Genomic DNA, 27,027 nt, shown 5'->3' with positions numbered 1-27,027 from the left:
CCTATGACCATTGGCTTGGAAATTCTGTTAAGACATAAGAGCTTATATGGTTTTACAGATGCATATGCATGTTCTTATTTATCAGATTATTCAGATCCACGGCATCTTAATAGAGCCCTTTAGGAACACTAACACTTTAATTTGGTCTGAATAAAGCATTACACAGAATTTTATCTGAGTTAAAAAAAATAACTATACTTAAAAAATGTATTATTAAATGACAGATGGACAGTTTTTGTACCCCTCCTAAACCATGATCATATTCAGAAAAAAGTGTAAAATTAGATTAATGCTTTTACTTTTTCTCAGATCAGAATATTGGTGATAATATATTGCATAAATTGATTTCAGAAAATGTCTTGCAGAAATGTACCCTATTAAAGACTGGAGGATCTTCAATATATACCAGTTTGTGCAATGGCAAAGATGCTATTATTGATACAAGGGACATGAAATTATTAATACTTTATCTAAACTTTTATTCCTGTTTTAAATTTACTAATTATGTCAGATATATTTGTAGACTATCAAAAGGCCACATCTTAGTGGAATCTGTATAATTAAGTTTATGGATTCTACTACTTCTATTTACTTAATGAAATTAATGAAAATGTAATTACATTACAAATATAACTAGGCAATTGGATATATACAACCTATTTCCCCTTAACAAATATCAGAGTGTTTTCTACAGTTTCATTTTTTGGAGACATGTTTGTCAATTTTAATCAAATCAGTATCATTTTCAGTGTCTATTTACACTCAGACCATACAGCCAGCAAATGGCTGCACATTATATTCCTAAGTTTTAGTTCCTGCAATACAAGATATCTAGTTGATGCTATGGTGTAATAGATTAAACACTAAACTATAATAGAAAATAAATACTGAAGTGCATTTGGAATTGCCAACACTGCAGTTTATTTGATTTGCTCCTAAACAGAGCATTGCCATTAGGGTGGCCAATATACTGAAATGTGTGCTTTACTTAATAGAATGGAATGGTACCCGAGATATTACTTTGCTTTTTGTCTGTTGCCACAGCATTGGATTCCTAATCTAAAGTTAGCCCTAGTTTTTATTTGGACAATAAAACTACTTATTTTTTCAATAAGTAGTGGAGTATCTGTAGCTTAAAATGCCATAGCACACACACACACACACACACACACACACACACACACACACACACACTCACACATTTTATCTTTATGCAAGCAGCACTTTCTTTTTTCTGTTTTTTTGTTTTTTTGCAGAATATAACTAAAAGAATTTCATAGAAACTCTTAGACATACATTTCCGCCAGCACCTCATTATCTACAATCCTCCACCATGAAACATAAAGTAAGTAGCTACACACTCTAAACAAAATGACAATGCATTTCAGCTTTTCTTGTTTGCCTAGTACATTTCTAAATCTGCAAGTGTGTATTTCTGACATTTTTAATTGTTCTGTGTCACCATTTTTGTGTTTTCATGTTAAGTCATTTTAACTCATTGTCTCAACATTTGTTATGCTGGTGATTTTGTTGAATGAAATTCCACTTACATTTCTTGCTGTTAAACACTTCTAATTTAATTTAGACATAACTGCATTACAAACACACACACACACACACACACACACACACACACACACACACACACACACACACACACACACACACATTTTTTTCTGCTCTTTTTGAGTTAGATTCCAAAAGAGCTGCTGTCAGTGTAAGTCTATCCTGATTCTGAAAGACTTGCTCTTGGTACAAGTAACTTACTTTGGTGTGAAGCATATCTGTAAACAAACTTATACTGGTGGCTTAATTCCAAAAGACTTGCTGTCGGTGTAAATGGTTGCTTACACTGAGGGCAAGTCTTTTGGAATCGTGTCCAATATTTTGTATCCTGTGGTCCAGGTCATAACAGTAAAGGGCCAGTCCTCAAAATTGGGTAAGAAATATAAAATAATTCAAGCCTTTTACTGCTGGAAAAATATATGTGTTCTTATTCCAAAGACATGCGTCTGGAGTGGTTCTCCCTGTTGGACTTTCCCAGTCAGCAAATATTAAATAAATAAAACTTTATATATATATATATATATATATATATATATTACAAAGCAGCAAGTGTTGTAACTGTTCATGCAACATTTTATAGTGTACAGTTTAATGTATCCAAACCATTTCTTTGATTGTAGTTAACTTAAGTAAAATGTGTTTAGAATTTTTTTTCCACAGATCCAGCTGAACTCCTAAATCTAGAAACTTGGTGCACAAATGCTTTGGAAATTAGCAATCTGTTTGTCAGCTAGGTTGTGCAATGGGTTGAGCTGCCTCTTTCCTGGAATACATTTATACGTGTTTGAACGTCACTACAGGTTCCCATACTGTGCAGAACACTGAAAACATGCCATGCATTTCTAACCTTCTCACTGACACAAAGGACAAAAGCTTGTGTTTCACTTATTAAAACCTGTGTTACAAAGCAGCTGTGTCTCAAAGTTGTCAGTACTACGCATACATTTTGATTGTTTTTTTGTTTATTTTGATTTTATAGTTTGGGTCTCTCTAGAGCCTAACTGATATTTCATTCATAGATTGTGCCTTACACTAAATTAAATCATCAGACAGTGAAGCAGAAGGAAGAACACAGCAGCAATTGCAGGAATTCTGAATTAAGGAAAATGTATTTAGTTATTTTTGTTTAAAATTTGTTTATTTGAATTAACTGTTTTGCAAAGTAATGTAATAAACACTACAATAAAAGTTGAATTGAAGAATTTGCATTAATGTTTGGATTTCCATAACCAAAATTTCTAATTGTACATAATGAGGTCTATAACTAATTCTGTAATTATTTTTGATGTTATCAGATTATTTTTTCTCATCTTTCTCCATAACAGATGGAAAAATTAAGATGTTACTGCAATATTTCTGACACATCTGCTTTTTCTTAATAGTGTCCTTTTAGTTTTATTTTCAATACATTAAAAAAACTGTCAGAGAGAGACAGCTAATTATGATAAATTAATAAATACAGTGAATGGTATTGATTTTAGGTGCTGTTAGAGCCAGCCATTATACCAAACTGGTTCTTCAGAAACATAGCTTTTCTGTTGCTCAGTCACTTATTTAACTTAAAAATTACATACACCAAGCAGCACAACTGATTATTTCATCTCACAGAATAGCATAAAGTCAAAGAAAAAATTAATGAAGCTTTCATTGATATATCTTGCACAATTTATAGTTATAGTGATAGCACTGGTTTTACATACAGCTCATGGCTACCAACTATATTAAGAAAGAGAATCTTTTATTATGCATATTAAACAACTTAATGATCAGATGCAGATTCTTCAAAAACAGAGCATACCAGGGAATTCAGTAAAGCCTACACAATTTTTTTTGTGTACACATGGCAGTGTGATGCTTATACAAGCACGGACATTTTTAGATTCAGTAAGTGGTGCTTAGTGGCGTGCACACACAGGTAAACACTTATGCAAATGAGGCAGATTGAGGGATCCAACAAGTAGACAGGCATCCATGTAGACCCCATGTCAGTGTCCATAGTGCACATCGAATGTTTCTGGATACAGGAGTCCACACAGACAAAAGGAGATGTAAAACAGCAGAAATATGGCCATCCATCTTATGAAAATATTTGACCACATGCAGATATGTGCAAAACTAATGTTGTGGATGTCAGAAAGAGGAAGGGGATAAGTTAAAATTATTTTTTTTAATAATCTCGGCTTGTTTGCACTATGTGCTGCAGTGTGCAAGCATGCTTAATTCAAGAAAAAAAAAAAAAGAGTCAAATAACTGCATTTTTTAATATATGTCAGAAATGTATTATATAGGTTTCTGCAACTGTGCCGTACAATAGTGCATTGGTGGTGTTGCAAGTTCATACATCTCTGAACCATGTAGTTTCCAGGCTGTCCGCATGGATATGTATGCAAATGAGGTGGATGTCTTGAATAGCAGAATGGAGTAATCGTGTCCACATAGCCACTTCATGTAGGCTCCTACACCATGTTGATATTTCCACTGGATATCGATGCCAGCAGGGGTGTGTGTGTCCAGTCACTGTTAGGATTGTTTAAGTTTCGCTGTGTGTGTTTGCTGTGTGCACTGCATAGCAAAGCATGTTCACGTGGAAGAAACACCCAGGTCACAGTGATGACGTAGGCAGAAAGCAATTAAAACTGGGTATATTCAATTACTGATTTTGACTTTTACCTAAGCTATGCTGCACAGCATGGTGCATAGCTCAGTGTGTCCACATGGCACACAACCCACGTGACAGTGATGACATAAGCAGCAATGAATGCAAAGCAGATATATCCAATGAATATTTATGATTTAAAGAAAAGAAAAATGGAGAGACAGGACAGGCAAGCAGGGGGAAATACCTAGTTAAAGGCAGGTAGGGATGTGCAGGATGGGTCTAGGAAAGAACCATATCTATCCATTTCTTGAATAGCAACAGCTGTGCACTTTCACAGATTTTTTTATCTGAATTTTGACTGTCACCCCAGAGAGGGATGATGACAACATAAGTGCATTGTCAAGCCAATTGGACCAAATTAAGTGTGTCCAGTGGACATGTGAAACGGTGAGCTTTGTATGGGACGATATTTTTTGGGGGATATGTGGTCATTTTTTTTTAAGGTGAGAGTGGATTGTTGGGGAAGGGACATAGGTACATGCAGGGGAGGTAAGCTGGGAAGGTGAGGAAGCTTTTGCAGACAGATGACAAGACAGCAGACAGGATTGGTGTGTGACATAAGAGGGGAGTGAACATCTTGGATGGGGAAGGTGTACTGTCAGCACTGCTCCTTCACTGCCCCTGTGGTGGCAGTGGTGGAGGATGGAGTCTGGGGTGAGGCCACCCCACCAGGATAATGACCATCCTCTCCATCCAGTGCAGGCATGCACCGATAGTTCACTGGAGCACCCTACGCACCATACCTGGCAGGTCCTGACAGGTATCAAAATCATCCCCTCCAGCTCCACTCCCAGAGGTGGGCCCAGCCCCAGTCTGTGGAGCACAACTAACCGATACTGCAGGTAGTGCAGGGGCAGCAGAGATGGCACCATCTCTGGTGCCATGGCCAGGAGAGCCAATGTAGGTGGATCACCTAGGACCGGCCTACCTTGTGTCTCTGTAGTAAATTAAATAGAAACATAAGGTTAGATAGGAAATAACCAAACAAATGTTAGTATTAACATAATGGAAGATAATATTGATTAATCAAAATACATACTGAGGTATATTATGAGGAACAAAACAATAAATAACATAAAGGTAAGTTCGTTAACAGCAAATCAGTATGAAATAATACATAAAGCCAACATACGAGTTAGTTACAAATAATATATTAATATCAAACCATAATAATAAATAACATTAACGAAATTTAAGAAGATAAGGGGTGGGGAGAGAGAGAGAAAAACATACCATTATTAACCTCACCGCTAATATTACTACACAGACTATTAATACATACTTCTACAGATGTGCAGTGTCAGTTGTGAGTAAGTGACTACAGTTCTTGTATAGATGATATTGCATGTACATACCTGTCAGCCTGTTAGCATGGGACAGTATGGGCCAAGCATTAACAAATGCTGATACACAGGCACAACTACAGGGAATTAATTTATACAGTGTGCTCCTACATTACTACCAAGGTGTTCTGTAAATGGATTTGCCAATAAATTGCATTCCAAGTAATGTCATGTATCTGCTAATAAAGGTCCAGTCCTATGGGGCACTAGTCATTACATTCTGCAAAAGTGTGACTGTTGAGAGGTATGTTTGTGTACACTAAGTACACTAGACAGCTGGTTATTTATCAGCTGCTGCCATAGGATTAGAACCCCACAAGCAGTGACTGCAGGAATTATGTGCACTTTATTTCACTATAATGAATTCTGAAAACACTAGTACCTTTAAGACGTTTCTTGCAACATTTTGTGTGAAATCCTACATTTTATACACATGCATAGCTGTATGTGTTATTGTTATTACAGTGGAGACCAATTGCAGTGAACACATGCATAATGAGCACTTTAGATGACTATAGTAGTTATCAAAGTACCATCTCATTTTACACTCTAATGATTGATGTCACATGAAATCTGCCAGTTACACACATGTATGGCTGCTGAAGTAATCTCTTGACCTATACCCTGTTCATTTACTGCGTGCTATCTACAGCATATTTTGGGAAAATTATTAGAAGTCAAACTTGACCCTTAATCTGGGTATTGCAGTACATTTACATCTGCCATTTGTTGGTGCACAATTTATTAGTTAATATGTAACAGTTGACTGGTGTCTGAATGGAACACATGAGCAGTGAATACTGGAATATTGACAACTTATTTGAAAGAGTACTTCTCAAAGCACAATCCTGTTGTAAATTTTATTGATAAAATGTCCCTTTAAATCTGGCATTTAGACACATGGATAGCAGTCCAGGACTTCACTTACCTTACCCATATACCATGTTCATTTCCTGGGTGGAATATACAGCATTATGTCAGACAAAATGAGAACACAGGCTTGAACCTTAGTCTGGGTAATGTACTACATTTATTTCAGACAGTTCTTTATTGATGTACATTTAACAGTTGACTGCTGTCAGATTAGAACACACATGCAGTGAATACAGGAAGAGTGAACAGTTTTTATTTGAAAACATTACATATGAAAGCAGCATCACCCTTTAGAATTTACTGATTACTGTTGTTTCAAGTCTGACATGTAGACCAAGGATACCTCTGTAAGACATCTAATAAATAACCCATATACCCTCTCCATTAATTGAGTGCAACTTACAGCATATTTCAGACAATGAGCAGACCAAGACAGTGACTCTTAATATTGGTAGACCCCCAACATTAACTTATGTTTAGTAGCTATACTACACAGTACTGGATGTTTACCTGATGTAACCTGCTTTAGCATTACAGGTATGCAGTACCATATTACTAAACATGATACATGTCCAAGGTATACCTGACTGTTAAGACTGCAAACTCTGTAACTAATTTATTACAAGATTACATTATGCATTAAGTTATTACTTTGAAATTTTACTACTTACCACACTCTTGCCTCAACCTGGCCGGGCGCCCTGCATGGGACTGGACATTGCAAGCTCTCTCTTCTGCAACTGTTGAAAGAGAAACAATCCATTATGCATACCAGTTTGGCACATATTCAGCTTGTATATTTCCAAAGTGCTGCCTAACATACTTATATATATCTGTGGGGTCTGCCCAGCCCAAGCTTCTTGGACCCAGGTGTCCAAGGTTCCCCTCTTCCTACACTTCAGGTCATCACAGTAGTGCAACACTGCTCACCAGTGCTGGGGATACCAGTAGCACTGGTAAGTTCCCTAGCCGACTGATCCCAGGCCTCGGACTTGCAATCTGAGCCCTGGTAATCACCATGCAGCAGCCTGGGTTCATAGTTTTACACCAGGAGTCCAACAAACACTTTGGACTCCTGCACACCCCACCTCTGCACCCAAAAGCACGTTCCCTGTCCAACACTACCAGGCTTATCGACAGCAAAGTGAGAACTCTAATGAATGGTGTCAGATTACTGCCTATTGACCTTTATATAGGCTGCATTCCAGCACTTGCATGTCATACTGTAACTTTCAAAAAAGTGTTGCATCGCTTAGCATCATGTAAACTTGCACAAACCATTTCAGCGTTGCTGAGCATCGAGCAAACTCACACAAGTCAATGTTTAAGTGGAGCCTAGCACTGCGCAGCTTTGCTAAATGTCAATTTTTTAATTTTAAACTACACTCTTGTTTCAGTCATCAGATTCATTTCCAAAGCAAAAAATGTAAAATGCATGAGTGCTCAGGACTCAAACCCAGGCCCTACTACACTGTAGGTCATGATTCAACCTATCTAGCCAGTTGGATACCTGAACATTGCTAATCACAACAGAACTACAGCAACTAAATACATCTGGTTTCTATTTTTAGATGTCTGACAGTATTGCTAAGCACTGTGCCTCTCTGCACAAACAGGGAGAGATAAAAAAAAAAATAAAACAAAATTCACTGATTATACTCAGTTTCTATATTTAGATATGTAGCAGATGTTAGGTGTATATGTATAAGCGCAGCTCAGCATCACTAAGCACCACACCGCATGATGCAAACAACACATAAAAATAAATAAAAAACATAATCCTGTCCTGTGTTTACCACCTGTCCAGCCATTTTCTGGACAGTCTACAAGTATGGGACAGCCTAGATTCAATATCCATGTAACTCTGATCTCCCTTGGCAGCATGCCATAATTAATATCTATGGTGTGCTGCTGGGGAGAAACTGTGGCCGTGTACACAGATACATTCTGGGTAGGCTCTACATAGAGCTTACTCAGATTTTATTGCATCCTGGGGATCATCTTTTTAAAACAGTGGACTGATAATGAATCTTCAGCCCTTAGGAAGAATGTTTACATGAAAGCATTTGACTGATAAAGTTTTAGGAAAACAGAAACACCTTGAATGAAAATGTTAGCTGCCTGAACTGCAGTCTCAAAGTATAACAGAATGATAAGAATGTATAAGTAATGTATCAGAGTCTCGTAACTTTGGGGAATGGTTGATGAGTGTGTTGTCAGCCACATTAAGTTCAACTATATTAGTGTCAATATCTGTGAAAAGAATGTTACTTGAAACTTTTGTACATGATTTTCATTATAAATATTAAACATTATATCACAAATATATGGAGTTTTGAAGAGACTGCTTTGTGTTTATTGCAAGAGGCTAGGGTGAAGAGAGAGGAAATTAATAGGAAGGTGGATTTTTTTTGCATATAATCCTCTTTAATTTTTGAAACTTGTAATAAATACACTGTTATAAAATAAACATCCATTATAAAAACTAAACAATGAAAACTTTATTATTTTGACACCAGAGAGGAGAAAACTGTCAGGGTTATGTATTTACTTCAGTAAGGAGACGAAAGGAACCTTATTGCAATACTTGTACAGTATGAAATTTGGTAATTAAATGCAATTGTCATAGCTGCAGTTATAGTACTAAAATACAGAGCAATTCTGTAGTAATCTTTGTCATACATGATATGGATACATGTGACTGTGCAAAACAGCATTACCTTTCATGCAGGCAGGAATATGCAGGTAAGAGTGTGCTACACTACTTTGTTCTGGGAGATTCATGTTACATCTACTGAGAAAATTCATTTTTTTCAAGGAAGATTCTTAGTCAGATTCTCTGTATGCAGAACATTAGAATTGTTTTTATTACTTCTGGGAAATTTACAACTTGAACCTTAGTGTCTCAGTAGCATACATTATTCATTTTTTTAGGTTGTGTTTACTTACTGTGCATTACATATATAGCTGTATTTAGTTGCAAGGGTGAGTATATAGGTTCATAGGTTGGTACTGGGCTATCTGCCCGAAGGCATATATTAGCCCAGCCATGTTGTGCAGTATTCAACGCCCCTTTAGTAGTTCCCTAGACCCTTGTACTAGAAGCTAGTACCCTTAGCCCCTATCTAGGAGTGCTGTTGGTATGATCCCCGGTGTGAACTTTCTGTTACCCATCCACTCATCAAGGTTCCTCTTGAAGAGTGATAGTGAGGGGCTCTGTCTTATGTAGATCGGGACCCTGTTCCATAGTAAGGGAAGTCTCTGCGAAGGGAATCTATCCCTCCAGCATGTTCTATTCATTGTTGTGTTGCGGTCTATATCCCTAGAGTGTGTAGCTTGAGTAGATTTGGTTTTCCTAAGATGGAGCATGTTCAACAATTCTGGGTTGGACATGGCTCTGTACGTTAGACAGAGATCGCCTCTGAGAAAGCGGTATGCAACAGAGAACAGTCTTAGCTTTTTCAATCATGCTGCATAGGGCAACTGTTTGAGGCCATTAATCCTCTTGATTAGGTACCTCTGTGGTCTCTCCAGCTGCTGGAGATGTCTAGCCAGGTACATTCCAATTGATGCATTGTACTCAATAATGGGTCTGATGAGGGAAGAGTAGAGAGGCACCATTACATCCTTAGATCTTGATGCGAACCCTTTCGTGATCAGATGGGTCACATAGAAGGATATTCTAACCACTATGACAACATGGTTATCAAAGGAAAGCTGACTATCTACTTGGGTCCCTAGATCCCTTATTTCTTCTTCAGATTTCAGGGGATTACCTCCTATGTTGTAGTTTGCGGGTACTCTGTTTTTTCCAAAGGGGATTACTACGCATTTTTTTGCATTTAGCTTGAGACCATGGCTTTGTCACCATGCATCAGTCTCATTTAGGCCCTTCTGGAGGATCTCCATGTCGGCCGGAGACTCTATTATAGCACCCAGTTTGCAGTCATCCTCAAACTTAGTCAGCCACAGCCCTTCCGTGCTTGCCTGTACTTCTGAGAAGTATATGCCAAACAGGAGGGGCCTCAGGACAGAGCCCTGAGGCACACCACTCGTTACTGGTCTGGATTCAGACATAGATCATGCTACTCTTACTTTATGGGACCTGTCTGAGAGCCAGTTTGCAATCCATCTTGTGATGTAAGGGTTTATGCCCAGGCTGGTGAGCTTATCAATAATACCTGAATGGGGAATGGTGTCAAATGCTTTAGCAAGGTCAAGGTAAGCCATGTGTACCTCCTTTCCCTTATCTATAGCCTGAGTAACTGTAATAATATAATATAATATAGCTATATTTCAGTTGCATGGGTCTGTATATAGCTGTATTTTAGTCTAATGGTTCAGTATATAGCTATATTTCTCTTGGGGATGCGTATATAATTAAATATCAGTTGCATGGGTTCATATATAGGTGCATTTCATTCACATGGGTTCAGTATATAGCTATATTTCATTTGCATTGGTAAGTATATAACTATATTTCAGTTGCATGGATCTGTATATAGTTATATTTCAGTTACATGAGTCAGTATGTAACTATATTTCAGTTGCAATGGTCAGTATATAACTATATTTCAGTTGCATGGGTCAGTACATAACTATATTTCAGTTGCTTGGGTCAGTGTATAGCTATATTTCTGTTGCATGGGTCAGTATATAACTATATTTCAGTTGCATGGGTCAGTATATAGTTATATTTCAGTTGCATGGGTCAGTATATAACTGTATTTCAGTTGCATATTTCAGTATATAGCTATATTTCACTTTCATGGGTCAGTATATAACTATATTTCTGTTGCATGGGTCAGTATATAACTATATTTCAGTTGCATTGGTCAGTATATAGTTATATTTCAGTTGCATGGGTCAGTATATAACTATATTTCAGTTGCATGGTTCAGTATATAGCTATATTTCACTTTCATGGGTCAGTATATAACTATATTTCTGTCGCATGGGTCAGTATATAACTATATTTCAGTTGCATGTGTCAGTATATAGTTATATTTCAGTTGCATGGGTCAGTATATAACTATATTTCAGTTGCATGGTTCAGTATATAGCTATATTTCACTTTCATGGGTCAGTATATAACTATATTTCTGTTGCATAGGTCAGTATATAGTTATGTTTCGGTTGCATGGGTTAGTATATAACTATATTTCAGTTGCATGGGTCAGTATATAACTATATTTCAGTTGCATGGGTCAGTATATAACTATATTTCAGTTGCATGGGTCAGTATATAATTATATTTCAGTTGCATGGGTCAGTATATAGTTATATTTCAGCTGCATGGGTCAGTATATAATTATATTTCAGCTGCATGGGTCAGTATATAACTATATTTCTGTTGCATGGGTCAGTATATAACTATATTTCAGTTGCATGCGTCAGTATATAGCTATATTTCACTTTCATGGGTCAGTATATAACTATATTTCAGCTGCATGGGTCAGTATATAATTATATATTCAGTTGCATGTATCTTGCTACTACTAGTCAGTTGAATATCTTTACAATCTTATGACTGTTGCCATGAAATTAAAGGATGTTTATAGCTTAGTACTAACCTACTGACAAAAACTAAGCAATGGAGGAATAACAGATTATCATGAGAAGATAAACACTAAGATGGAATGTATTATTTATGTATAATAATTAATAATATTTTGTAGCCTACTTAATGAAATATACAATAAATATTTAAACCGATAGCAAACACTTCCCACATCCTCACTGAAGAACAAACCAAGTCTTTGTGTAACACTACAGAGGCAATTCAGAATGGTTTCAGAGTGAGTTTGCAAAGAATTTTAGTTAATAGCTTTAATTTGTTCATGTTAATACAGGAGGGTACTTTTTTTCCGTCTCTTATCAATAAACAGAAAACATAATTCAAAAACTGGAAGCATGACAAGTACATAACACATCTATAAAGGAGACTGATCTTGCCAAACTAAGCCATTTATCAAACAATTAAGGAGTAAGTTATTAAATTAATTAAATAATTCCAGAACTTCTTCACTTGAAATGCTCCCAGCTTTCCATTCCTGCTTCAACCTGTCAATGGATCACCAATTTTCTAACCAATAGGAAACAGCAGGTGAAACTGGGGAAATTTACATCTACCTATCACACGATCAGTACAGCTACCCCCAGGGATATGTGCTCTCCCTACTGCTATTCTCCCTAAGGACCCCTCTGTCAAACTTATTAGATATGCAGACGATACAACTATCATCGGGCTCATCAGGAATGGTGATGAGTCTGCATACAGATGACAGGTTGAGCAGCTGGCCCATTGGTGTAGTCAAAATAATCTGGAACTGAACACTCTTAAAACTCTGGAGAGGACAGTGGACTTTAGGAGTATATTTAAAACTGTTGTGTGAGTTGTGGAATCCTTCATGTTTTTGGGCTCTATAATCTCCTGAGACTTGAAGTGGAAGACCGATGTAGGGTCCATCATAAAAAAGGCACAACAGCGAATGTACTTTCTGCAACAGCTGAGGAAGTTTACCCTCCCACAGGAACGGTTGATTCAGTTCTATACAGCATTCATTGAGTCTGTTCTCAGCTCATCTGTAACAGTGTGGTTTGGATCTCTGTTTAATCATGACAAAAATTGGTTACATCGTATAATCAAGCCTGACGAAAATATCATTGATGTCTGTTTGTCCTCCTTAAAGGACCAGTACTATTCCAGAGTAATGAAAAGGGCAAGGATGTTCTTCACAAACCATTCATATCCAAACCACCATCTTTTTGAACTATTACCATCAGCCAGGTGTTTTAGAGTAATACACACCAAAACAAGCAGATATAAGAACAATGTTTTTCCAGAGGCCATCAAGTTCATAAACGGTTAACTCAACTTATTAGATTGCAGTATTCTTTTTCACACACCTCTGAGGATTTTGCAGTATTGTTTACATATTGTTAATGATTTTTTTCTTGCAGAGTTTATTTCAGTATTTGTTCCACTGAGTTGCACTTCGCACCTTGTATGTATATATATATATATGTATAGTCACTTTTTTGTCTTGTTCTTAATAGTTGCATGTATGTTGTTTGTCTTGTTCTTAATAGTTGTATGTATGTATGTATGTCATTTATGTAATTCATACTTGGAGATTCACTGAAACCAGAGTCAAATTCCTTGTATACATGCATACTTGGCCAATAAATGTGATTCTGATTCTGAATGCAGGGCAGAATTGTTTTTATGAAAAGTTTTCACTAAGCGTCTTTTATGAATACATTTATATGAAATCATATTCAGATTTTCAAAGATTCATATATGTGTTTCAGTAGCTTGAACACAGAGAATGCCCAATTCATATGAATGCGTTTTGATTTTTAATGTAATTAAAACTAAAATATGGCACATATACATCTGGGATGTGGTTTAATACTGTCTAAGTTCAGGCCTTAATAAAACTTAATAAAACTATTCGGATAACACAGTTCGCATGTTAACTTCCATTATAAAAACTAAAGGTTTTCCTTTTTGCAAAAGAAGGGAGGGGGTTTACTGGGAGAACAAGGTATAATTTCTGCTCGCCCGGCATATTTTCATTATATATACATATATCTCATATAGACAAATGACTACACACATTCTATATTTGAATTTACTTATTATTCATAGAAAATTTGTCATTACTGGAACAAAACATGCTTATTTAAGATACAAATTCACTGAAGATATTTATGGAAGCTAACTTTAAATGCAAATTAGTTGTAGATAATTAATGGACAATTTATCACATTCAGACAGTTTGTGTATAAATATTATCATTCAAAAGAATGAGCAAATAGTATTTATGAAATAGTAAATATACTGAACTGTATGAAAATTTACAGAAGTATGTATTACAGTGGCAGGTATTCGATTTGCTTGCACTTCACTACTGATGTACTTTAAAGTCATTCTTAGATAAAATTCTAATTACCACTCATATGAAAGTGACAGTTTTAATGACAAAAATATTCACAGTCCTGAGAAATAAACAGATTAAAAAGGTTGCTATAACTTAAGATGAAATATCTACATGAAAAACCAAGCAAATTCTTCAATATCAAACAAAAAAAATCTGATGATAGTCTAGGCCATTGTTTTACATTTTCTGGTAGTCATGAATATTAAAGAATTCTGTCAAGTCATACATCTAACAGTGGTATTCACAGATGTTGCCTTTTATTGTACTGGGATAGCGGTACAATATGTCATTGAGTGAAATATACTGCTAAAACAATGACATTTGCAACAGATGAGAAGTATTTGATTAAGGAAATAATACTTCAAAGAACTCTTTGCTTTGATTAGAAAAAAACTCCATTATCCACAATGATGGTTTTCAACATTCATGAAGTAAGTAAAACATTACACTGACACTTTGAAGCATCCATAAAACAAATATTACAGTTCACATGAACTAAACTGCACACTGACATTTTAAAACATTCATAAAACCAACAGTACACTTCACAAGACAGATATCATACAAAACACTTTATACAACAATGTAATTAAAGAGTCTTGCATTTTCCTGGTCTTGGCAGTCCTAAATGTTCACAGTTATACCAGGTAAATTTTTTTTCTCCCAGATGAAAGTATGTTCTTTTGTTTGGCTTCAAACAGCTTCCAGAAATGTCTCTTTTCTATAGCTATGGTGGAAGATTCCGGTTTATTATTTTCCTGCTGAGCATTCTTTCTCTGTACTGGTGTCTGTTTCTCTCTTGCTAACCTTCTTGAGTTCATATTGCAGGCTCATCATCGCAAACCCCACTGCTTATGTGCCTGTCTGTTCTCCTCAGCATTGGGGTCTCGACAGGAGCACTCATCCTCATCACAGTTGACTGCAAAGGGGACAACCTGTTAAAACATATAAATGCTTGAATAAGCAGAAAAACACAGAGTGGGACAAAATTCATCTTTCTGTGGGTAATTATTTTTCTAAAATAGCAAATCCATTACAAAACATATAATAAATTCAACAACTCTGGACATTCATGTGGGTTTTAAAACATGCTTGTGTATCCACATGCTCGTATAGTTAAAGCATATACAGCTGCTATTTAATTTGAGAAAGAAACTTTGGTATGCTAGTTTTATTTTTCTTTTCAGTGCATTTCACCCCTTGAGTAAAACATTGATCTTATTCCAGATTTTAAATTTGGCTACTTCCTGACTATATTTATAGCAAGATAATAGAAAATTAGACTTACTGCACAAAAAGGGGTCTATATTAAATCAGCAAAAACTCACTTCAACAAATGGCATTTCATTGGCAATGGCGTTCATCGAATTCCACTTGCAAACCCCCACACCTCCCGCTAATTATACATACCAACTTGGAGATCACACTACAGTGGGGAAAGGGCAAATTTTCTGATAAAAAAAAGCAGAAAGCTGGCTTCTCTTAATACGCAGTCAATGTAAAATAAAAATAAAAAAAGAGGCAGCAAACACGGCAAGAATGTATTTAATTAAGAGGTTTCATGTCTCTAACGACGCTTCTTCAGACTTTCTAACAAACAATGCAGCATCTAAAATCTGATACATTCTCTTGATTCTAATCAATCACTCAGCTATGCAAAGCAGCTAATTAAACATTAGAAGAATTAAATATACAACTACCTATAACACTTAAACTATGATTTAAAATTTATTGAACAAAGAATAAATGAATGAAGAAATAAACAAATAAACATATCTTGACTATGCATGTATATGTGAAAGACATGTATATACATAAAAAATGTACAAAAATAGAATGGTTAAATATATCTATGCAAGCATCCAGAATATATGAATAAATACAAAAGAAATACATTCAAAGAAACATATAAGAACATTTCTCTATTCATAAAAAACAGTAGAAATAACAGTCCCCTGGTAGTATTCATAGAAGGTGTAAACAAGACATAGTTCAGCATATAACTTTTTTTCCAGAATAAAAAATGAAAAAAACTAAAAAAAAATATCTCAGGAGACATCAAGTACTCACAGTACTTAGTGTTTCAGGGGTCTATCTATCAGGAAGGGGTTAAGTATAACTTTATCATTAAGACCATTACCTTTATCAGCCTGCATCCTAATAATGCATTTCTTTTCTCTCTTTTCAGTACGATTTGTAAGATTACCTAGCCTATCACTACGATGGATGAGTTCTATAACCAAAAATAAAAAACTATGTGAGGTACTTCCTGTCAGGAAAGGCAAGTTGGCAGATTTCATGGTCCTCTTTTTTTCCTTCATTGCTGCTAACTAGATCCACTACGGGAATAGTAGCGTCATTAAACAATGTATTCACATTAATCAATTACATTTTTTTAGGTGGTTGAGTCAGCAACTTAGATACAGCTGCAACAGTTACCAGCACGACAAATTTTACATGGGGTTGTTACTAAAGGTTATGTGAACATGTATCTTTTTATAGATAGTGGTGTTATATATACATTTCCAAGCAATGTATGAAATGTCTGGGAGTATAGTACAAGCATGTACAGTTTAAAACCTTACTCTGTGCCTGATGATATTTTAGAATGGTTATACTTTCTAATTTTTTATAAGTCATTACTTTATTACTTTCTGGAACCTCTTGTACATCCATCTGCATAGGCATACAAGAAACTTGTGTATGATGTGTGAAACACATTTTGTGTTTATTTTATATCTATTTTTATGTTTTTCAGACATATTTATTGTATTTTAGTCTTGTTATTTATGTGAAATTTTGTAAACAGTTAACTTGACTGGTCAGTCGGCCCTTTTCAACCGCACTCCAGGTTCCAGACAAAGAACATAACACAATACGAAACTCTATAATAAATGTGAAAATATATCATGCATTATACAATAACAAAAGAGCATATCCAAAGTAAATACATGTACAAAAGTAGTAACAAGAAACAGCAATTTTCACATAATTTTTCAATGTGAAAATCTATACATTTTGTACAGTACTAGCAGTGATACCTATATTTAGTGCTGCAAATATTCCAGTTACAGTAAGTTTACAAACCTACAGCAACTTATTCAGTGTTGCAAAAGCAATTAGAAGCAGATTTTTTTAGTAGATGTACTAGATGCTCCTCCAGTTTTGCCTTGAAGTCATCCGATATTATTTGATAATATATTTCTCTGGATGTTTGATTCTAATGTTGCCCTAAGTTTGGAGAAGGCCCTTTCCCTTATCATGTTCTCTTATCAAACCTTAACCTCATCAGATTAGTGGGATCATCCTGACATTCTCTCAATGATAATAATCATTATCTTATTTATAAAGCTGATTTTATTGGGGGTATTGACTCAGTATGATAATTTTGAACAAACTGAGTACGGAGTAACATACTAGCTCAGCTAGTCATCAGTAGCCAATGGAATCTCTTTAATTCATTCATTTAATATTACACATTCAAATAATTTAAATTACATTTGATATTGACTTTCCCATTAAAACCTGGTGGTCTATCTACTGCCAAATGTAGTTAGCATTTTAATTCTTTAACTTCAAGTACACCAATGTTTACCCCTGACATCCATCATCACATGATCAATGATGAAAAATAAATATTAAAACTATCACCATTAACATTATGTTTAACCAAAGCATTCACAAAGCCTTTTGTCTTAGTAGCATAGAGGTATTGATAAATTCTAGTAGTCAATGAATTCATAGTTTTCCTTATATAAATGAATACTCAGTAGGTACTTTGCCACATAAATCACACTATGATGTTTAGAGTATCATCAATCCTTCAGTAATAAAGTTAATAAAGTAAATTCCTCCAGTAGATCCTTCATCAATTAATACCAAAATGGGACCACTGCTAATAAACTTACAAGATTTGCAATCTCTGCAGGGGTTTATTAGTCATGGTGAATACAGGATTAACATGTTCTTTAAGAAAATCTGTTTCAAATGCTTGTTTCTTATTGATAAGTCTTTACAAAATTATTTTAACTACATTATTATTTCCCTGCTTTGTTTTCAAATTATTACTAATACTTTTCTTTATATCTAAATTATTTGTTGTCATGAGAACAGCCATCCTTTTTTCAGAGGGTGATTTCCCATTTTACTTGCTAATACATGTTTAGATAAACCATAAATTAAAATAAGAGAAAACGTATCCTCTCTTTCCACTAAACCTTCCCTCATAAAACAGTGTAGGGTATTTTTAGAGTATTCTCTGTCTGTAAACAATGAAGTTAAGAAGGTAATTTCCACCCTAAGTTTCTTTGTCTGCATGCTAATTCTAGCAGCCCTTATATATTGTTCTTTTGCCACACTGATTTTCATTTTGAAAAAATGTAAACTATTAAAGTGCACATAATTGTACAGGTATGTTTCCTATAAATTGGCCTATCAAATTTATTACTCTTTGCATCCGTGGTAAGTGTGACATCAATAAAATGAACACTAATCCCCTCATCACTCTTTACAAACTTTAAAAAAGTGTACTGTTATTCATATCTAATACAAAAAGAACAAACGTTCTTGACATCATCATTCCATTTGAATAATAAATTACACAGATATGTAAAATGATATATTTTATTTTATTTATTTATTTTACATTTGTTGACTGGGATAGTCCGACTGGACATGTCCATTTTCAGTGGAAGCCTGGGGAGAAAAGTTCCAATATACAATATGAAAACAGTAATTAGAGGTTTAAAGATACTTGTTTTACAGTCAATAGCATAAGGCCTAAGAGCACATCTAAGTGTTTACTAAATATCACTCTACAAGAACTATAGGACATTTATACAGATAAACTTTATATACAGTTTATTTACACAACATAGTGTCTAATCATACCTCCCAACCATACCGAATTACTCGGTAAAAAATGAGTTTTGGGGTCCAAATAATGGGGTGCCACAATTCCCAAGTGGCACCCCTTCATTTCCGATTTTTTCTAACTTTATTTTTATTTTTTTTTATTTTGCGCTTTTGAGCTGACATCATTACATGCGTGATGACATCAGCTCTGTCAGCCTGTCGGAATTGAGCTTTCTGGCTGTTTGAATGGAGAGATGTAAAGAACGAGGGAATTGAGCTTTCTAAGTTTCTGCATGAATGGAGCAACAGAGAGAGAGAGAGTTTATTTTACTTTTCTGCATGGCAACTAGCAAGTTTATTTTTCTGAATGGAGTGCAGAGCAAGAAAGGTTTGGGACAGGAACAGAGAGAGTTTAAACCTGCACGGACAGAGCGAGAGTTTATTTTACTTTTTCTGCACGCTTATTTTTCTGAATGGAGGTGCTGCTTGGGGAAACAAACAACTGCTGCAGAGCTGCTCTGCAAATAAACCTGCATGGAGTCCACGGACAGAGCAAAAGTTTATTTTACTTTTCTGCAATCTGCACAGCATATTTATTTTTCTGAATGGATTGCACTGTGCACAGCAAGGAACGGAGGTTTGGGAAAGGAACAGAGAGAGTTTAAACCTGCACGGACAGAGTGAGAGTTTATTTTACTTTTTCGGCATGCTTATTTTTCTGAATGGAGGTACTGCTTGGGGAAACAAACAACTGCTGCAGAGCTCCTCTGCAAATAAGGTACTGTTTTCACTTGAGCTATGTGTGTGTGCGTCATTTCCTTTGGTTGCTACAGTTTCTGGCTGGTAGGCAAGGTGCAAGCCAGAAAGTGTCCATTACTGAGCAGTTAAACTGCTGCATTCCTGGCTGGTTGCAAGTTGTGCTTGAACAGAAAGTGTCTGTTATTGATGGCTGGTTGCAGAATTGTTAAACTGCAGCATTTTCTGGCTGGTTGGCCGATATTGAACAGAAGTGTGTTTTAAACTGAATGCTGCGAAGTTGCGATGTACGGAGCTTGCATTCTATTAATATATTAACCATGTAAATTAACTATAATCCTGAAGTTAACATTTTTTTTACAATAAAGAACTGTTGTCTCTAACCAGAGGAACTTATAAAAAGTGAATAATTGTAAACTAAATACAATCAATTTTGTAGAGATAACTGCATGTACTGTGTTGACAAGCTGTGAAAAAATATTTGGGCTGTACATCGTGGACTTACTGCACAGATCAATGTATTAAGCAACAGCAACAACGTTTCAGTGTATCTACTAAGGCACATATATAGCTAGGCATCTTACAGTTCCTTTGATCACTTGTTAAAATTGTTCTTAAGTATTTAAGACGTGTTTGTGTATAAAATTAATGTTTCTTTCAGCTGTCATTTATTTCTGTTTAAAACCAAATCCTGCTGAGTCATCATGAAAATATAAAAAAAAAAACAGTTGAACAACCAACTCTCGTAAAGGAGTACCCCAGACACTTGTTTATCCTGTCTAAGAAATTACACTATTTACTACTCTTACTGAGAGCCAAGCAGAGAGGTGGTGTTATGATTATTAGAAATAATATACAAACTAATGTCTTTGGCTACAGATTTGTCAATCCCTTTAGCTGGCTTATAAATGTATACTCTGTGACTGACCATATGGTATCTTGCTTATTTGATCTATGCTAACTGAATTTTTGAGCTCTGTTGTACGATTCATGTTTCAGAAAAGTTAGAGCTTAGATACAAAATATTTGCTGCAAACTGTCAGAGTTGAGATATGGAAGTGTGTGTGTGTGTGTGTGTGTGTGTGTGTGTGTGTGTGTGTGTGTGTGTGTGTGTGTATGTAAGGAAACACCCCAATCTTAATACACCTGATGGCTAGAGGTACTCAGGCTCAAATCCTGTACCTTGGGTACAAGGTAAAAAGAGCCTAAAGTCCATAGCCACCACCACTTGTGAATTTATCCCTCCTATTTTTTATCTGCTCCTCATAAAATCTGTGGTTTTTAGGATTTTTATGGCAAAGAAACCACTGAAGGGTTGAATTCCCTAAATAATGACAGGCATTTGAATTTCAGACTTCATATTCTTCAGAAAATAAATGGTAACCCAAAACCTTTTATTCTACCATTTGTTAAGTTGATAAGTATTTGAAATATGTCCCTATTTTGGGGTTGTATTCCCCCATTATTGGCTTTGGCCATTTTTTTGTGCTAGGACGTTGATAGAGCTATGGTGAGAAATGAGAACTGAATTCACTAAATGATAACCATTTAAGTTTCAGTCTTCCTACTTACAGGAAACTGCTGATTTGACATAGTGGTACATTGCTCTGACTGTTGTACACAGGGTTCTGGGTTCAAGACTTTGCAGTGAAATGCATGGTGGTAACAGAACATTTTATTCTAGCAATTTTCCAAAATTATACAAGCAATGTTTACAATGTGTCCATGGTTTTTGGCCTTTTGTTCCCCCCCCAAAAAAAAACTGAAATTGAAAATAAGTGCAAGAAGCTGTGCAACTAAGATGCCTATGGCTTGCACTACTGTCATTTATATATCTATCTATATATATATATATATATATATATATATATATATATATATATATATATATATATATTGTGTGGGTATGGAAGTAGATTTTTATGATGGAAATGTTCTGAATTGGGCAGTTTTGTCATTATTGGTTCATGTATTTTGTTTCATTGCCTACTGGAAAAATGTTCAAACAATAAATTTAAAATGTGCTCTAACAAGTGTGCTGTATTGTATAAGGAATATAATTTAATAAAGTCAGGAAGGTGTATCAAAGAACACCTGTATGTTTCTTGTTTTGTGTGCAAGGGGCCAATGATTTGAAAATAGTCCAAAGGTATTCTTTATCCACCACTGGCCAGATGCATTTTCTTTGGATGTGGTATGGGTTTCAATGCTGTTTCAATGAATGCAAGTTTCAAGGGCAGAGAAGTTTTAATGCCAAGTTTGTTTTCATTGTGAGACAGTATTGCTTTGTTTAATTAGGAGATGTCTATTAATGTTTGTGCATTGTGCTATAAAATGTAAAAATAAAATACAAATCATTGTAGAAGGAAAGCAGTATGTACACATTAGTGTTTATGGTAAATGGGGCAAACTATCCAGGTAATGGGACATTGGAATGGCTGCAGGCGGACTCTGGTGTCATATTTTGGTTGTCTGTTCTTCAGTTTGCGTTTGAAAGTTGGTATCCCACAATTCCATTGGAGTGGGTGGGGTTACATAATTATGTATGCAAATGTTATGTTAATCAGCGTACAGATTTGTACCTATTTTTCATGGGCCTTGTCCAGATTTTTGATGATTCCAGGTTGAGAGGTATGGGTCTAATCATTGATAGCAGATGAGATTCTGAGAAGAAATGGGTGGAGTAAGAACTGCAGATTCTATATAGACAGCTATGGCTAGATAGTGTAGGCCTTCCCTAATACAGGTTAGATATGGAGTTAATTTGGAAGTGGTAAAGGTGAGGGGAGGAGGATAATTTTCACCCAGGTGCAGAGCAGGGACATAACCAGTTTACACTGAAGTGGTCTTTTATAATTTTCTTGTAGGAGGGTATAGAGTTTTCAGAGGTAATGATGGTAGGAAGAGAGTTCCAAATCCTAGCAACATAGTTAGAATAGAGAGAGTCAGCTGCTGACTTGACTTGGAATTTGTCACTAGAGCGGAGATTTCTTGAATTGCAGTGAGGTTGGAGCAGGTTTGTAAGTGCTGGTATTTTGTCTGGGTTATGAAGGAGTTTATGGGCAAGTATAAGTTAATTATAGGTCAGGAGGTGGGGGAATTCTAGCTATCCTAGAGACTTGAGGTTTTTGCAGTGATGGGTACTGTGTGTAGACCCTGTTGCAAATTTTGCTATTTGATGGTAACATGTGGACAGCTTGCGTAACTCTGTTTTGAAGATGTTGGTTAGAATAGGCGAGGTATATGTAAGTGTGGAGAGAAGGTGGGTTTGTGCTATTGCAAGTCTAGCTGAGGAGGAAAGGAAGGGTTTATTCCTATAAAGGCTGCCTAGTTTTCTGTGAGTGTTTTAATGGTTTGGTTAATATGGATATCAAATTTCAGATTATTGTCAATGGTTACTCCCAATAATTTTGCATGTCAGCCAGGGGTAATAATGGTCCCATTCCTGGAGACTATCCTAAAGACATTTGCTAAAATGGCAGTACGGGATGAAGTGAATACTAGCAGTTTTGTTTTGTTAGGATTGAGGAGTAATTTATGGTTGACAAGCCAGGATTCCACAGAATGAAAAGCTTTTTGGGTGACTGTAAACAGCTGATTCATAGAGTCTGCTGTGCAGAGTAGTGTGGAATCATCTGCATATTGAATTATTGAAGCATCATTGGTGGAGGTGTGGAGGGTGTGGCAAATATGGAAAACAACAGGGGGCCCAATATGGACCCTTGTGGAATGCCAAGGGTGATGGGTAGCAGTGGTGATAGGTTGTTGTCCCAACATACTGCCTGTTTCCTACCCATAAGGTAGTTTTGGAACCAGGAAATAGTCTTCATTTTACAGTCGAGATTTCCGAGGGAATGTATAAGCTTTTCGTGGTCATTATAAAATGCAGAAATATTTGTTAATAAATTTGTTTCCTACTAGGCAAGAACCAAATTCACAAAAACAGGGCTGATCTCATCCCCATTGCTACACTGTTAATTTGTTGATATACTTTATTATGAAACATAAAAACATTACTTGAAAATAAAATTTCAAATAAGGAACAAATAATATTAATTTCACAGTTACTAATATCAGCATGTTGACTTAGAAACATTCTGAAATATTGGGTACCCACATCTTGATGAATGGAAGTACATAAAGAGACTATGGGTGGTATTCATACTCCAAGGCCTTTGTAGCTATGTAGCAGTTATTTGCAAAGAGCATCACTACAATTATATGCAGATAACCTAAGTACAGGTTATTTCTGCTGAATAAGGAAAACAAAGGCATTTTGAAAATAAACATACTCACAGTAAAATCACAAAGTACTTAAAAATTAAGCTTTAAGTATATACAAAGTACTGCTTAAAAGTATAGCCTTTGTATTACTTTGTACGTATTTGGATATTGCAGATGGACATGGCTATGAGCAGTCACACTTGAAACATTAAGTCAAGCAGTGGATTGCACAGCTTTTATTATTAATTTTTTTAAGGGGGGGCTTAAAATGTTTTATATAGGGGTATCGTTAGGTGGACACCCTGTTAAAGAATGGAAAAGGGGGATCTAGGAAAAATTTAAAAAGGAGACACAACAAAGAGGTTGGCACAGCAGGAATCACATCAATTGAGCTGTTATGGAGAAGGTGTCACTATAGTTTTGGTGGGGATAGACCCCCTACTTTTTTCAAGTGTGTAAAAGAATGGATAAGGGAAGAAGGAGGATTGCACTAGGAAGAGTCTCCATTCCACAGAGCCTCAAATGTTTCTACTGCTAAATAGTGCTGCAGTGGAGAACTCAAATGTTGAGGGGATAGGAGACTGTGGTGGCATGGTGGTCAGCACCAGATGGGACACTGTGTCTTGAAACCACTAACGAAAGGCTCGACTGGCTGAATGCATCTGTCCACAACCTGCTCCAGTACTTCCTCAACTAAGTTCTGAAGCACCATTCACTGAAGCTGACCTCACCACCACATTCCAGGGTGCCCATAGGACCATTGCCACTGCCCCAACTCTGCAAGGATTTCCCCTGAAGGGCAGCAGGTTAAAGCACCATAACCTGAGATGTATGTGCCTGGACTGTTCCTGAGGAATTTGGATCTGTAAGAAAATGAACATAAATGGCAGAGAAATAAAATAACGGACTAAAGAATGCATAATTAAAATAAGAAAAAGAGAAAATGTGTTGGGGAGACTAAAGGGAAAATACACACAATAAATTCACAAATCATATTACACATCATTGAATTTATTACTTTAAAACATTTTTATTTTTACAAATCTTCATTGAAATAAAACAGAATGTACAGGAAGTACTTATGCATACGTGACACTAGTGATTTGGGAAAATGCTTATTTGTACATGGAAAGAATGATATGTGAAGTGCTTCTACATACTTGGGATGAAACAGCATGGGAAGGCCTTATTAGTCTTTGGGAATAAAAAAAATGTATTGCTATCAAATTTTGGTGCGGTTTGCATTTTGCACTCGACTATACTAACAAAAAAGAACATATTTGTGTCTGATATGTATTTGTTTGCAATGTAGTATTGAAAACACCATTTATAAAATAATTTAAAGACTGAATACTTCACTTACATATTGACATAGCTCTTACATTTGGATGAGTAATGTATTAAATAGACCGTAGTACTTTAGTTGCCATCCTTATAAATTATTTTTTTATATAAATAATATCAGTTAAACGGGTCTATATTAGAACACCGAAATTTCAAAATTTCGAGTGTTCTAATATCAAACCCTACTAATCGAAAATTAAAACATCGAACATACAGAACAGCAAATTTTTTCCTAAAACACATACACACAACACAAGCACACCAAACAAACAGCAATCCACACACATACACCTAAACTCTTACACCTAACCCTACTCTAAACTATACATAAACCACTAACTATCCACTTACCTTAACCCAAACCCTAACCCTAAGGTCCGTCACTATCGCACAGTCACCTCACCCACGCCCTAACCCTAACTCACCTACCCCACCCTAACCCTCACGTCCACACAATCACACACTTACCTGACCCAAGCCCTAACCCTAACTCACCTAACCCCGCCCTAACCCTCACGTCCACACAATCACACACTTACCTGAACCTGACCCCTAACTTTCCACCACGGCGCTGAAAATAGCGAAGCAACAGAAATGGACAACCAAATTCTTTCTCTAGGAAAAAATTCAGTTTTCTGTTTCTTCGATATTTTCAGCGTTTGCTAAAAATGGGTCGATATTAGAACATGTGAAATTTTGAAAGTTCGGTGTTCTAATATAGACCCAGTTAAACACAATATTAATACTTTATTCATGCTTACCAATGGCTTCAACCAGCCTAGCTGTTCCTATGCTGCTGATCCTGGTTATAATTTATTTCTTCATCAGATAGAAAGAGAAGACATAAGGCAATTGTTGATTACCTGTATCTCACCCCGATGTTCCTTAATATTATTAATATCACTAGTACTAATATGCAAGGCATTTCATTCACTGCTGTACTTGCTTACTATGCATTGTTTAAATATTCATTACTGTCTGAATTCTCATTCTGTGCAAGTCTTCCCTTTATTGCAAGTTATAAATAGTTACTCTTTTATACATGTGAACATATTACCTGTTTGGTGGAACTTGGAAAAGTGTTTTAAAATGTTATGTTTTGCATGTAGCAGTCTGTATATTGTGTTCAAGTAGAAGGTATATACACCACAGAGAAAAATGCAGAAATCCAAGGAAGTTTTCAGTTCCTTAGCTGTACAATATGTGTGCTTTGATAGTTGGTTACAAAAACTGTCTACACGTACTTTAACTACTATCTAAGGTAATGCAATACTAAATGAAATTAGGTGGCAATGCAACTATATTTACTTTTGGTTTCGGTGATGCAGCGGTTAGTATTGCTGCCTCACAGCAAGAGGTTCTCCGGTTTAATCCTCGGCTGGGGTGCCTTCTGTGTGGAGTCTGAATGTCCTCCCTGTGGTCGGATGGTTTCCTCAGGGTGATCCCACATTCCAAAGACATG

At 35.9% G+C, this 27,027-nt stretch overlaps 1 protein-coding gene across 1 annotated transcript in view; it reads right to left on the bottom strand.

The window, feature by feature from the left end:
* Positions 1–14,067: 14,067 nt before the first annotated feature.
* PAPPA2 (pappalysin 2) overlaps positions 14,068–27,027 on the bottom strand; it is a 2,663,723-nt gene continuing 2,650,763 nt past the window's right edge. Inside the window, exon 22 of the mRNA XM_044085971.1 lies at positions 14,068–15,322. Within this exon, the coding sequence (XP_043941906.1) occupies positions 15,221–15,322 (102 nt within the window). The 3' untranslated portion in view covers positions 14,068–15,220. The remainder of the gene's footprint in view (positions 15,323–27,027) is intronic.

This window comes from Protopterus annectens, chromosome 10.part0, assembly GCF_019279795.1.
Source record: "Protopterus annectens isolate FY-2018-M chromosome 10.part0, PAN1.0, whole genome shotgun sequence".
Classification (NCBI taxonomy): domain Eukaryota; kingdom Metazoa; phylum Chordata; order Ceratodontiformes; family Protopteridae; genus Protopterus; species Protopterus annectens.
This window is presented reverse-complemented; position numbering and strand designations above follow the sequence as displayed.